Source organism: Mytilus edulis, chromosome 10 (genome assembly GCF_963676685.1).
Source record: "Mytilus edulis chromosome 10, xbMytEdul2.2, whole genome shotgun sequence".
Classification (NCBI taxonomy): Eukaryota; Metazoa; Mollusca; class Bivalvia; order Mytilida; family Mytilidae; genus Mytilus; species Mytilus edulis.
In genome coordinates, this window is record NC_092353.1 from 76,518,537 (window position 1) to 76,533,249 (window position 14,713).

The 14,713-nt window shown below is 32.0% G+C and overlaps 2 protein-coding genes across 2 annotated transcripts; one reads left to right on the forward strand and one right to left on the reverse strand.

Annotated features, from left to right (window-relative positions):
• Positions 1 to 471: 471 nt before the first annotated feature.
• LOC139492991 (uncharacterized) lies at positions 472 to 2,172 on the reverse strand. Its single transcript, XM_071281137.1, has one exon. The coding sequence runs from the start codon at positions 2,170 to 2,172 to the stop codon at positions 472 to 474; it is 1,701 nt and encodes a 566-aa protein (XP_071137238.1).
• A 6,899-nt stretch (positions 2,173 to 9,071) lies between these two features.
• Positions 9,072 to 12,268, forward strand: LOC139491874 (piggyBac transposable element-derived protein 5-like). Its single transcript, XM_071279790.1, has 4 exons — positions 9,072 to 9,513; positions 10,596 to 10,754; positions 11,134 to 11,316; positions 11,575 to 12,268. The coding sequence occupies exons 1-4, from the start codon at positions 9,404 to 9,406 to the stop codon at positions 11,768 to 11,770; spliced, it is 648 nt and encodes a 215-aa protein (XP_071135891.1). The 5' UTR covers positions 9,072 to 9,403; the 3' UTR covers positions 11,771 to 12,268.
• The last annotated feature ends 2,445 nt before the right edge of the window (positions 12,269 to 14,713 follow it).

The following is a 14,713-nucleotide window of genomic DNA, read 5'->3' on the forward strand; positions in this document are numbered from 1 at the left end:
AATTTATAATGACCATAACTGGACACTTCATTGATGAGTTTATCCACAAACACCTATCAGTAAATGGACTTGTCAATGATTAGCGAACCGTTTAGACTCCGTCCAGTCAAGTGAAATCAATCAAGTAATACACCAAGTCAAGAAGATGAGAAAAGAAAAATATATATATGTCTAACTCGGACTGGGGTAATGCAATCATATGGTTTTGCTTTGAAGTCTCGGTAGTATTAAATGGAATGCCGAATAGTTAACGATATACATTTACAGAATTTTCTCTTTTCTTTTTATTTCTTGAGAATTTTTTTCTATGCTATGTACCCAATCCACTCCCTCATATACGTCAATTAGACAGCATATACTGCATGTACTAATAACGTCATCATATAAATTGAAACTAGATGGAATTAGAAAAAATATTAATGTAAATTTGTTTTCTATAACATTTTAACAGGTAACCTGATAGTCAAAGTTTTAGGCAATGTCAAATTTGAGAAGATGTCCGGAGTAAGATACAACACACAGTTTGTTAATATGAAAATACATTCCGTATGATTTCGTAATTCCATCTTTTTCGGTAAGTAATGTTCTGCTATTTTTTCCATCTGACGATATCAACATGACTTTTTCGTTGCTTTTCGAAATCACGTAAACGATACCGTGTTGATCAACAGCTATTCCACCTACACCATTCATAATTGATTCGTTCTTGTATACCCTTTTTTCTCCCTTTACACTGTAGCATTTGACTGTAGAACCATCAGTGTAGTAAAGGTTCTCGTCTGAGGTCGTTATGTAACAAAATTCTTCCTGTATGGTGCAATCCTCCACTAGTGTACATCCTTTATAGTTTGACAGTTGGATCCCTACGATACCTTTCCCCTTTTCACAGAATAAAATCTGTCCTTGTCTGTATGTAATACCTCGACTAGCGCCTGTGTTGATTGTTTTTGTAACTTGTTTGGTCTTTGTGTCTATAATTTGTATTTTTGTGCCGTTACAAATTGTAACAGCTACCGTTTTGTCATCAATACATGTAACATCAAATGGACAAAAAAGCAAGAGAGGTATTTCAGAATCTAAACTGCCATCACTTTGTACGATTATTAATCTCCTATTATAATAACAGTCCGCAAATATGATCCTTCCATCAGGAAAGACTGATGACCCTGTTATACACATATTGGATTGTCCTGCTGGAACTTTGATATCTCCAATCAACGAAGCAGTTATACAATCAATCGATCTACTACGGGGTGGAACAGCCGTGAAAATCTGAGCTTGCATTTCATGACCGACACCAATGACGATTGGCGATTGACTTTTTTCAATTGTTATTGATCCGAATGCAGTGAATTTGGACAATATGTCTGTAATCTTATCGTCTATATGACATTTCAAACCTAATTGGCTAAATCCATCATCTTCCGATAGGTTTTGTATGCATTTTAACTCATCGGTGACGTCCTTTTCTAACATTTTACTGCCAATGAAAGCTTGCAGATCGGATCCATGTTGTTTGACGGACATGAGATTTGTCTTCAAAAGCTCAATTGTTGTCAATTTTGTGGATAAATTATCAAGGAGGGTTTCAATTTTAAGTTTCAGTTGTGTTTCAGTTGAAATCAAATCGTCTATTATGTTTTTCTCTAATTCATCTAAGCGGGAATTTACCTTTCGTCTTGTGTCTTTTATATCATTTAAGCTTTTTAAATGATGTTGCTTTATTTCATCAAGATTGGCTTTCCGGTCCTTTACTACCATTTCAATATTTTCCTGAATATCTTTAAGAGACTTCTCCAAACTGTCGAACAAGGTGGAAGATCTTGATGACTTTATGACGTCGTCAATTAAGAACATTCCAGTGCATTCTTTGTGGTTTTCAGACACGCACATTATACAGCAAAGTTGGTCATGACGTGGACAAAACATTTGGAGTTTCTTGTTGTGTTCTGTACAATTCTGTTCAATTTTACAAATCTCAGCCGGAAGTTTCTTATAGTCGTCGATAGAAATTATCCCATGTTGTCTGGAAGCTTTTGACAAGCTGTGATAATTTTTGCAAGTCGTGCACAGTCCTTCTTCGCATTCAGGACACCAGTAATTGGCAACGTTTGAAACATGCTGACCATCACAGATTCCACACAGCATAACATCTACATTAGAGGCAGCCATCTAGAATACAGACGATAAATTCTTAAAATAAATACATCTGAAAAATTAATGAATATGTTCAACAGATATTGAAACATGTACACAGCATAATATATGGTGCAAATGTTTGTAATGTTAAATTATTGTGTGACAAATAAGTGAAAGATTCAAAACGGTGCCATTAAAAGTAGTTCAGAAGGTGTTCTCGGAAATTCATCAACACACAAACACAGGTAGTTTTCCCAAATTAAATGCAGACAGTGCTGAAACTGATTGCAGATTACAACTTCTTAAACAATTCTGGTCAAATCTAACAAAAATCAATCGCTCATCGCTTTTATTTTGCTATCGTAAGCAAAATAAAAGCGATGAGCGATTGATTTTTGAATGTGTCTTTTATGTTCTTTAAGATCATCCAATTTTATTTTGTGTATTTTGTGTTAAAATTGATATTGAAGATTCAACCAATTGTTTGATTGGTTTAGTTAACACTTTTCACGATGCAATGTGACAATTTTCAGACGCGTGATAGTGTTAAATATTCATACTTAACACTATCACGTGTCTGAAAATTGTCACATTTTAACACAAAATACACAAAATAATCTTTTATGTTCTTTATGAACCATGAACCATGAAAATGGGGTCGAGGTCAGATGAACCATGTCCGGCAAACATGTACAGTATACAATCCTTCCATACAACAAACATAGTTGACTTATTACTTACAGTTTAAGAAAAACAGACTTAAACATAACACTGAGCAATGAACCGAATTAAGGTCAAGGTAAAATAAAACTGCGAGACTGATATGTACAATGTACATCATAAAATATTTTCATACACCAAGTATAGTTGACCTATTGCATAAAGTATTAGAAAAAAAAAAGACTTAAACTAAAAAACTTAACTTCGACAACTGAACCATGAAAATGAGGTCATGGTTAGATGACACCTGCCAGTTGGACATGCACACCTTAAAATCCTTCCATACACCAAATATACTAGACCTATTGCTTATAGTATCTGAGAAATGGACTTGACCTACCAAACTAAACCTTGTTCACTGATCCATAAAATAAGATCGAGGCCAAGTAAACAATATCTGACTGGCACGAGGACCTTGTGGGGCACGCACATACCAAATATAGTTATCCTGTTACTCAAAACTAAGAGAGAAATTGACATTACAAAAAATCTTAACTTTTTTCAAGTTGTCACTGAACCATGAAAATGAAGTCAAGGACAATGAACATGTGACAGACAGAAGCTTCGTAACATTAGGCATCTATATACAAAGTATGAAGCATCCAGGTCTTCCACCTTCTAAAATATAAAGCTTTTAAGAAGTTAGCTAACGCCGCCCCCGCCGCCGCCGTATCACTATCCCTTTGTCGAGTTTTCTGCAACTAAAGTCGCAGGCACGACAAAAAATGCTGGAGAGAAAAAAAACTTTTGACCTACCTAGAAATCCAGGGTCGACAGAGGGAAAACAAACATATTTTTAAATTTGGCCTCAGTTGCAGATTGATTGACGTCTTACAAAAATTTTGACGTGATTTTAAACTTTGTATTAAAATCGATGTATTGTTTCAAACGGTAAAGGTCACCAAGATAACTGGGTTTACTCCATAGTAATATGATAATGTTGTCAATGTATACACAAAGTTAAGTCGAAGTACAGTGTAGTATAAACATAGAAAATTGCAAACAAATTTACGTGTCTATATTTGAAGAATCAAAGCAAAACTACAAATATGCATAGAATTTTAGAATATGAATGCTCGAAAAGGTTCAAAACGTACATAACTATATAAATTACCTTTACAATTTGACCCAAATACAGGAAGTAAAAGTCCAAAGTCCACTTTTTGAACTATATAAATAGAAATTGTTTATGATCGGGTACAATCTCATGTCACGTGTGATCTTAATTCGTCTGCAATATTCTTATTTCTCTCTTTGATAATAAAGAAAAGGGAGGGAACGAGTGATTAAGTGTTCCTTGGAGTTCCCAAAATCATTATAACAATTAAAACAACAGCTATTGATAAAATCTGGTTTTTTTATATATATTATAAAAGGCCAACCCTTATATGTATTCCCATTTAAAGTCATACGATGTTTTACAACAAAAAGTTTAACTGTGAAAAAAATGTACGTGTACGTAAACCTTTTGTTTAACAAAAATGAATTGTTGCAAATCGAAATCTTCAGAAAATCACTGCTACTGACCACACCTAATCATTATTTTCTCCAATAGTTAAATTATTTTTTAAAGAGTAATCCTTTCCATTTTTTTCAAGTGGGATGGCAATTAGAAACCAATTGATGAGTTTTTAGTTTGTAAGAGTTATACTTACATGTAGCAAAATGAACGAGGAAGCCATTAAGAGAACATTATATTAGTATTCAAACGGACAAAAAGGGAACATAGAATGAGATATGTTGTGTTTCTATTGGCCCTCAGTATGTGAATATAAAAGACATTACTACTTACTATAAATTTATCCGATTTACATAATGGTTATATACATTATCACAAATTCTACACGAAATATGATATGATACACTTGGAAGATTTAACATGAAAGTTTCAGGAATTATATACCATGATTAATAGCTCATTTACTAAATGTGCTAATATCGTCATCGTATAAACTGACCATTATTTAATTAATTAGTTGATTTGTTAACATCTAAAGAAAAATAATTACTCAAACAACAGTATTTGAAAATCTTTAAAAAAAATCACTGAATGAAAACAAAATGGGTGATGATTAAAACTTACACATGCCTTGAATCCATTCTCCTAGGGTCGACACGTGCAATTAATTTCTAATATTTAGATATGTTAAATGCATCTTTTCAACTTTTTCTTGGTCGAGCCAATCATTCAACTTTGTTACGTAACTAACTGTCCTGTTGATGTAAATATTTGATCTGATGCTACCGGAGTTGGGGAATGACTAAGACATGACGATTAGGTAAAAGTATAAGTATTGAAAAGGTGTTCTTGATCTTGTCAAAGGAATTTTCAAAAGACAATAAAAGGCACACATTCGATTTTTTTATTTTTTTTTATTTTGACTAGTATCCAATTTGAGGGTTCTCTTAACAAAAATATGTTTTCTATAACACTTTAACAGGTAAACTTAAAGTTAAGTATTAGGCAATGTCAAATTTTAGGAGGTGTCCGGAGTAAGATACAACATAAAGTTTGTTAATATGAAAATACATTCCGTATGATTTCGTAATTCCATCTATTTCGGTGAGTAATGTTCTGCTATTTTTACCATCTGACGTTATCAACATGACACTTATGTTTCTATTCGAAATCACGGAAACGATACCGTGTTGATCAACAGCTATTCCAGTTACACAATTCATAATTGATTCGTTCTTGTATACCCAAAGTTTGTCTCCCTTTACACTGTAGCATTTGGCTGTAGAACCATAATCAGTGAAGTAAAGGTTCTCATCTGAGGTCGTTATGTAACAAAAATCGTCCTGTATGGTGCAATCCTCCACTAGTGTACATACATTTAAGTTTGACAGTTGGATCCCTACGATACCTTTCCCTTTTTCACAGAATAAAATTTGTCCTTGTCTGTATGTAATACCTCGACTAGCGCCGGTGTTGATTGTTTTTGTAACTTGTTTGGTCTTTGTGTCTTTAATTTGTATTTTATTGTTGTTACGAATTGTAACAGCTACCGTTTTGTCATTAATACATGTAACATCAAATGGGTTAAGAAGTGAAAGAGGTACTTCACAGTCTAAAATTTCATCACTATGCACGATCACTAATATTATCCTTCCATCGGGAAAGACTGATGATCTGAAGCAGTAGTATTATCAAGTAACCTAGGACGGGATGGCACTACCGTAAAAATCTGAGCCTGCTTTTCTTGATCTACGGTAAACAAAATTGACGACGGACTTTTTTTAATTGTTATTGACCCAAATGCTATAATTGTGGAGAACATTTTTGTGATCTTATCGTTTATCTGGCATTTCAAACCTAAATGGGTAAAATCCATCATCTTCCGAAATATTTTGTACGTATTTAAACTCCTTAGTGATGTCCTTTTCTAATATTTTACTACCAATGAAAGCCTGCAGATGGGATCCGTGTTGTTTGACGGACATGAGATTTGTCTTCAAAATCTCAATCACGTTCTTTTTTTCGGAAAGTTTATTAACAAGAATTTCAATTTTGAGTTTAAGTTGTGTTTCAGTTGAATTTAAATTGTCTATCACTTCTTTCTCTAATTCATCAAAGCGGGAATTTAATTTTGTCTTGTGTGTTTTATATCATTTAATCCTTTAAGATGCTGTTCTTTTATGTTGACAATATTTTCTTCCCTGTCCTTTAATACTCTTTCAGTGTTGTCCTGAATGTCTTTCAGTGACTTCTCCAAACTGTCAAACAAAGTTGAAGATTTTGATAACTTGATAGCTTCGTCAATAGGGTACATTCCGGTGCATTCTTTACGGTTTTCAGATATGCAAACTAGACAACAAAGTTGGTATTGACGTAGGCAAAACATTTGAAATTTTCGATCATGCCCTCTACAATTTTGTTCTATTTTACAAATCTCAACTGGGAGGTTCTTATAGTTGTCCATGGATATTATCCCATGTTGTCTGAAAGCTTTTGATACGTTGTGGTAATTTTTGCAATTCGTGCATAGTCCTTCATCACATTCAGGACACCAGTTATTGAAACGTTCGAAACATGTTAAGCATCACATATTACACAAAGTATAACATCTGAGACAGCCATCTGAAACAAAAGTTGAATATTAAAAACAGTTATTGAATAATGTACTCTGCAGACTGGTGGTAAAATGTAAAATAACAAAAATACACAACTCCGAGGAAAGTTTTGAACAGAAAGTCCCTAGGCAAATGGCAAAATCAAAAGCTTAAACGAATGGATGACATCTGTTTTATTCCAGATCGCTTGGAAGAGGCATTTTCTAATGTAGAAATGTATGGATTAAACCTTGTTTTATATTTATCTAATAATCTCTCACTTGCGTGTGTATATTTGAATCATTTCATTAAACACTAGTTAAGTTTAAACACTGCAGCCATCAAATTTTGCTCTTGTCAATCCATTCCCGTTACCACTACGGTTCTTGCACCTGTATTTGAATACAAATTGTAAAGAAAACATGTATTTGCATAGCCACATACTACATCTTGTTAAATTAGTTGTAACTTGTTATAAGGTTAAGAGAGTTTTATAATTTATATAAAAGTCTGTTAAAAAAAATAATAGATAATCGTTGATCTCTCTTATATGGCTTACGATATATCATAATGACTTTGTTGTTGTCTTTCGTGTTTACTAATGGACTTTGTTTATATGCGTTTTGGTTTTCCTTCATTGATATATTATATTTGTTTGTTTTCATAGGAATTAAGATTATAAAACAATGTTGACTGCTTTACCCTATATTTTTATACATTTATAACTATTCTGTTCACATATCGTAATAAAAAATAAATAGAAGGAAATTTTAAACGGCTATCATACAGATGAGAGGTTTAGCTAGAAGAAGTTATAACACCGGCTTTAAAACAAATTATGAGAAAATGCATTAACAAAGTCAGGAATATGACAGTTGTTATCCATGCCATTGGTGTGTTTACGCTTTCGATTTTGCCATTTGATTATAGGGACTTAAGTTTCGAATTGTACTCGGATCTCGGTACTTTTTATTATATTACTTTGGAAACTCTACACCAACATTTACGACAAAAGGGGCTATTTGTTGTTACCTATTATAATTTCTTTTTCTTTTTTGACAGTGATGGTTTTTTTTTGTCTCATCTCACGGTTGTCTTTATATAAATTAACTCCTTCGTTATGCCTATGTCGGAGGTGACATTTTGGATTTTAAAAAACGTAATCCAGTAATATTAGCCAAAGATTTTGTAACAAATATTTCTCAAAACCTTAACTAAATTATAACTTCGATACAAATATATGGTTTGGGAGTTTTTCTGTATCTATAAGAAACGTATTTAAGACGGGATAGCACATTCTCATTTGTACGGTGATGTTGTATTAGCGAGCCCACGCATTTAGATCACAATAAACTTATCGATACTTCAAATAGACTTATTTCAAAGTTTATCAATTTAACATTGTGGATCGAGTCCATAAATTTATATACGATCCGTTTAAACTTATTGATACTCTAAGTAAACTTATTCTAAAAGACTAACAATTAAATAATGAAATTAGATCTTTGAATATTTTTATATCGGTATAAATATTGCTTTTGTTATGAATGAATTCAAACCCAACTAAATATTACCTATACACCTATGCACATTCACAGTCTTCTGTCGACACATATATTTTGGCATTGCTTAACCCCTTCCCTTTCACACCGGTACAGCTTACCGGTGAAGCGTTTTTTGGGTTGCGTATTATGTGAGAATAGTTGTAGCGTTTTTATTTTTGAGTGTATAAACATAATACTTAGATGAAATTAAAGCCAAGAATTAAAGCTTTCATCTGGTATGATATCGTGGATGTTTAACAACAAAAACAAATTTCTCAGCGAGATGAACCTGCACTTGACAATTAATTTGACGTCGAAATTTACGGGGATTTCCCGTTTTGTCAATGTCGGAACTAAACTGTCGAAACTTCACTGTGTGAAATATTTTGGCTTTACAAAATTACAGGCTAATTATTTCGATATTTTGCTTTACAATGATGTATATTCTATTTGGTGGAAACGCCATTAAGCATAGTTTTTTGTCCATAATAAAGCACTTGCTTACGATTTAACCACGAGAAATTTGAGAAATTCAAAATTTTTACTAAGGAAAAAAAACAGCAATACTTAAACTATGAAATAGGAAAAAGTGATTATACACGAATAAACTTGGGACTTTTAGGTTTCCAAAACTGGAAAGTTTATTAAAATCGGCCGGGGACTTCAAAAGTTACGAGTCTTTACTTTTTGATGATCGCCGTCAAAAATGAGTAAAAAACTATGGAGTTTTTTTATGACGATAGTCAATCATTTCTTTTATGGGTCATTTATGCGCGCACCTGCTTTAATCTATTTTTTTTTGGAGAAAATAATCAATTAATTCTTTACTTCTTCGAATTTCGTACATAATTTTATTTTTTATCGGTCACCCGGATACATTCCGATATCGGGTTTTTTGTAATTTATGATTTTACGGTTCATGACCTCAGTGTTAAAATCAAGGACAAATGGATACCGATTTAATTTCATCAGACGAAGAGGATTATTTGGATTTGTTACTTCAGGATGGAGACATCGTTGATGATACTGAGTCATACACAACAGAACAAGAAGTTTTGTAAGTTCCAAATTAACACCATGAACGCAAAGTCTTTTCTTTTCAATCGTGACAATTCGAAGTTCCCTTTTCAGCAATAACAAGTTCAAATTTGTACCTAATAAATATTATCTGGTACATGTATGTTGTGGAGTATCATATTTATCATACTCAATTCTTGTTAACCCTTTAACAATTTAGTCACACAGCTTTGGACAAGTTTGGTTAACATGAAGTATTAGGCTTGAATATTGTGAAAAAAAAGCAACTATACTTTTTCATGATTTTATATTTTTTTCTGATACTCATGTCAGAGCAAAGTTAAGTGCCAAAATAAATATTTTACCCCTTCATATTCTGTCCAAAATCAGGAGCCTGTAATCGGCTAAACAATAATTGTTTTCTCATAGACAATCATACCACATCTCCTGTATATTTATATCAGAATTGACCATTGTTTGAAAAAATAATCAGTATGTTTAATTCAATAAAAGACTGAAACTGTAGAAAAAATGTACATTGGCACACACAAATAACAACAACAAAACAGAACATAAGAAATGATGGTCAGCTGGGAGTCAAAATACAAGCAGATTTATATAAACAAAAAAGGGGTAAACATGCAATATTATTGCATATGCTGCAGGCTTAAATTACATTTTTGGAAGCTGACTTGGACTATTTCAAAAGATTGGTTAAGCATTATTTATAAAAATCATGCAGAATAACATTTGAAGCAATATTTGCAACAGACATCAATATATTAAACTTCTTTTGGATGAAAGCAGACATGCATGTGGGGTATAAATCAGATAGCCAGCAGTCCAACAACAAAAAAAGTACAAAATGTAGTAGACATCTTACTGTTCTACACAATACATTTGTAGATCTATAGGTGTACATGTATATTCAGAATGTCCAGTAGTCATTCACAGTAAATAATATACTTATGATCATGAAAGTATGCTATTGGAAAATTTGTATTTGCAAGTATCTGTTAATCTGGTAAAACTTTCTATATATTATACATGATCATACATTAACTTATTATAAATATAATTATCAGTTGGATTTTGTTTCTTATAAATGTTAGTATTTTCTAGTTCATCACAAGACAGTTCTCAGAGTTTATATGGTGACACACTTGCCAAGAATATTTATTGGAAAGATGAAAACACCTTAGATGATTCAGCTCCAGACCCAAGAACAAATGCATTCAAACCAGAAAAACCTCCAGGTTTTCAGTTTGCTAACTTCACTAGGTAAATGGATATATGTTGTATGAATTCTTACTTGAAATGAATATTTCTGTTATCTGTTCTACACTTATTCAAATAAGAAATATTTCCATCTTTATAGAAGATAGTTTTCAATTGAATAAATTCATTTGAAAAGCCCCTTTTCCAATCATAAAAAATGTAAAAATATTCACTTTCACTATAAATACAGGTTAAACTTTCCCTTTTATGATTTTTTATAGTTAAAAACCCTGTATTTTAATGAATTAAAGAAGTATATTTAAATGTCTTAGAATATTTACAATAAATTTATTAAAAGAAATTAATTTGTCTTATGTTGGCTTGTCTGTAATATTTTCTCAGTATATGCTTTGTTTTAAATATTACTATTTTATGTTGGTAGGAAACAACTACAAGGACTAAAATCACCAGCAGATTTCTTCAAACTCTTTTGTACAGTGGAACTTCTTACTCAGATTTGTATAGCCACAAATAACCAGGCAAGAACTTTAATTAGTGCAGGAATGTGCACTTCATACACATCTAATGGAGCCTGGGAATTACTCACAGTAAATGAGTTACTACGGTAAGACTTAATATAAGTGAGAAAAAAATATGGCACCTTTACGAAACCTGTTGTTGATGTTTAAATAAACTTTTGGGTTGTTGTATAATTGGTATATGGTTATAATATATATATATAAGAAAATTATTAAAAGATAATATTATCAAAAGATAACATTTGATATACACTAACATTATAATAGAAGGGTATTCTTTATTTTGAAAAGTGAAAACAGAGTATTATATAAGATTTTTTTTTATTAAATGTTGTCTTTTACAGATTTCTTGGTATTGTTATCTACATGTCAGTTGTAAAGCTGTCCACAGTTGATAAATATTGGTCATCTGATGTGTTATACAAGAGCTGTCCAGTTCGAGATGTTATGTCAAAGAAAAGATTCCTTGCAATACTATCATTTATTCAAGTGACGTCTCCAGCTGAAGTTGATAAAGGTGAAGTATTTTTATTAAAATGAATATATTCAATATTTTAAAAAGAATTACATATTGCTTGCTTAATGTTGTAATTCAGAAATACAGTTGCAAGCTATGGAGTTTTTCATTATATGTGCTTAATGACATTATTTAAAATTTTACATTTGGCCATGATTTTTCAAAAAGATAAATTTTATATCAATATTATAATGGACAGGGGGCATGCATGTCTTATTAAAAGAATAGATATGTCATATATGTCTTTTGCTCCCAAATTTCATTCTTCAACTGAAATAAAAAAAAAAAGATGTGGTATGATTGTGACCACTCTGTACAAGAGACCAAAATGACACAGATTTAAACAACTATAGGTCACTGTACAACCTTCAACAATGACAAAAACATATACCACATAGTCAGCAATAAAAGGCCCCGAAATGACAATGTAAAATAATTCAAACAAGAAAACTTACGGCCTTATTTATGTACAAAAATAAAATACATGAAGAAAATGATTACCTACAATGTGTTCACTTTTTATTCTCTGTTCTGTTACTGGGTATACATGGAATTTCTTTGTGTACTTGGGTAAAAAGAGAACAAACATAGTTGACAAATCAAAGGGCTTAGCATTCACAGTTGTTACCACTTTGTGTGAAAAGTTATATGGACAAGGATTTAGGCTATATGTTGATTCTTTTTACACAACATTACGTTTAGCAATTGACCTACTTACAAACAAAGTGTATTTAATTGGAGCTATCAGATCTAATAGCACAGCGATGCCTCTAGTTTTCAAACAAAGTGTAGACTGGAGTAAACTTGTATCCAGAGGTGATTTTAGATGGCATAGGGAAGGTTCGTTTGTTTTCATACAATGGAAGGATTGTAAGACGGTTACACTTATGTCCCCTTTGCACAAAGGTTCTGATGTAACTTCCTGTTTTAGAACTATTTCCAACCGTAACGCATGGAAAAGGCAGAATGTAAAACAGCCACAAGTTATTCATGATTACAATGTTAATATGGGCGGAGTGTACTTGTCTAACCAATATTTAAACAAGTATTCATCTTAAATAAGAACCCAAAATCATTGGTGGAAGGTATTATTTTTTCACTGTTTTGACATTATGGTGGTAAACTCCTATATAGTTTTTCAGGAGTTTATAGGAAAGTATCCTGCCCAGTTTGAAAACACCACATTTGTTTCTAGGTTTGGTCAACTAGAGTTTAGAGAATCGATAGCATCTGAGCTAATGAATATCGGGAGACCTTCTGTTGAGAACATTGTCGCCAAACATATGCCATCTTTTCTAAGTATCAGAAAGGATTGCGTTTACTGTAATGCAAAAGCCAGTATGGATGGTTTACCGTCACCAAGCCACAAAGTATTTTCAGTTTGTAATACTTGTAATGTCCCACTTTGTTGTTCAGCAACAAGAAACTGTTTTTACAATTGGCATACAGAAGTAAATATTCAAACCTATGTCTCTCAAAATGGAAAATTTAAAAAGAGAAAACTTGAAACTTGATTCCGGTTATTTGGATACTGTGCATGTGGCTGTTTCCCCCCAGTGACTTACCAGTTGTTAATTGATACTTTTTGTTCATTTGTTAATTTATACATGTATATGAATTAAAGCAATTTTCTTGTCCACTTGCAAGTGTTGATAATCCATACAGGTAGTACTCCAATTGACATCAACAGTTATTTCGATAAAGTTGTTCACCTTTGAAATAAGGTTCAGTTCTCGAAATGAGAGATTTTAAATCATTTTTAGAAGACTGTTGCCATAACAACTGGTATTATTTTGTATTACACTTTAAAGTTGGTATCCGATTCTATTAAACTTCGTTTTGGTATGTTAATATATAATTCTTATTATCAAAATCTCGGAATCCTTTAATGTATGGCAATTTTTTCGTATTTTTTCCCATTTGACTACCGTTGCTATGGGAACCATTTGACAGAGTGAAATATTTTCTGTATTTTTTATATTGTTTATCCCATATTTAGTAAGTACTTGATGAATGTTCATCTTTACAACTCTCAAAAAGCTGGAAAATGAAGGAAATACTATGGGATCAGGTATTTTTTTAAAAATTGGAATGTTGCTTAGCAACAGAAAAAATACATTATTTATGAATATAATCATTAACTTTGACATGATTTGGAAAGCTGACTTTCCAAGCTTACTTTAACGGGTAAGAGTTATATCTATTTTAATTTAAAACATATTCAGAAATTATCAGGAAATTCAAAATTTCCATAAAATGACAAGAAAAAGCGGGAAATTTCAATACTTAGAGACGTGTCACGTGATCTGTTGCTATGGTAACATTTATCTGATATGTTCATTTTGTAGCCCCAACATATCTGTTCTGAGATAGATGGATACAAAAAGATATGCTTTATTATAAATAAAGAAATTTATGTGATATTTAAGAACACCTTTAAAAGTGTAAATTTTGCTTAAAAATGCATGAATGGGAAGGGGTTAAGGTCATGTTTTCTCTGACTGTTTATTGTGTCTTTACACTAAATCCATTGAATGTTGGATATGTTATAATTTGGTAGTCTGCACTTAGTCATATAAGTGTGTATTGTGTTTTTGTTACTTGTTACTGTTCTTTGTATCCATGCGTTAAACTGATTTTTTAAAGTGTGTTTGAAATTGTACTGTGACACCACTTCTCCAGGTTCGGGGAGAGTTGGGTGCAATAAACATATTCTAAAAGAACTAGTCAAATGTCAGGATCCTGTAATTGAGTGGATGTCATTTGTTGCTGTTTATCATATTTGATTTTCGTTAATTGTCTTCACATTTTTCAATTGTTTTTGTTCTTTTGCACAACTGTTCCAATTTGTAAGTTGTTCCAATTTGTCAGTTAAGTGTGTGGGTTGGGCACCCGCTCACATGTTTAATCCAGAAACTTTCTTCATATATGATGTTTTATACATTGAGTATTGTTGTTGTTCTATA

Excerpts from the sequence above, each read along its gene's own strand:
- LOC139492991 (XM_071281137.1), bottom strand. The coding sequence starts at position 2,172 with ATGGCTGCCTCTAATGTAGATGTTATGCTGTGTGGAATCTGTGATGGT.
- LOC139491874 (XM_071279790.1), top strand. The coding sequence starts at position 9,404 with ATGGATACCGATTTAATTTCATCAGACGAAGAGGATTATTTGGATTTG. Across the intron at positions 9,514-10,595 it reads ACAACAGAACAAGAAGTTTT|TTCATCACAAGACAGTTCTC; the intron begins GTAAGTTCCAAA and ends AGTATTTTCTAG. Across the intron at positions 11,317-11,574 it reads ACAGTAAATGAGTTACTACG|ATTTCTTGGTATTGTTATCT; the intron begins GTAAGACTTAAT and ends TGTCTTTTACAG.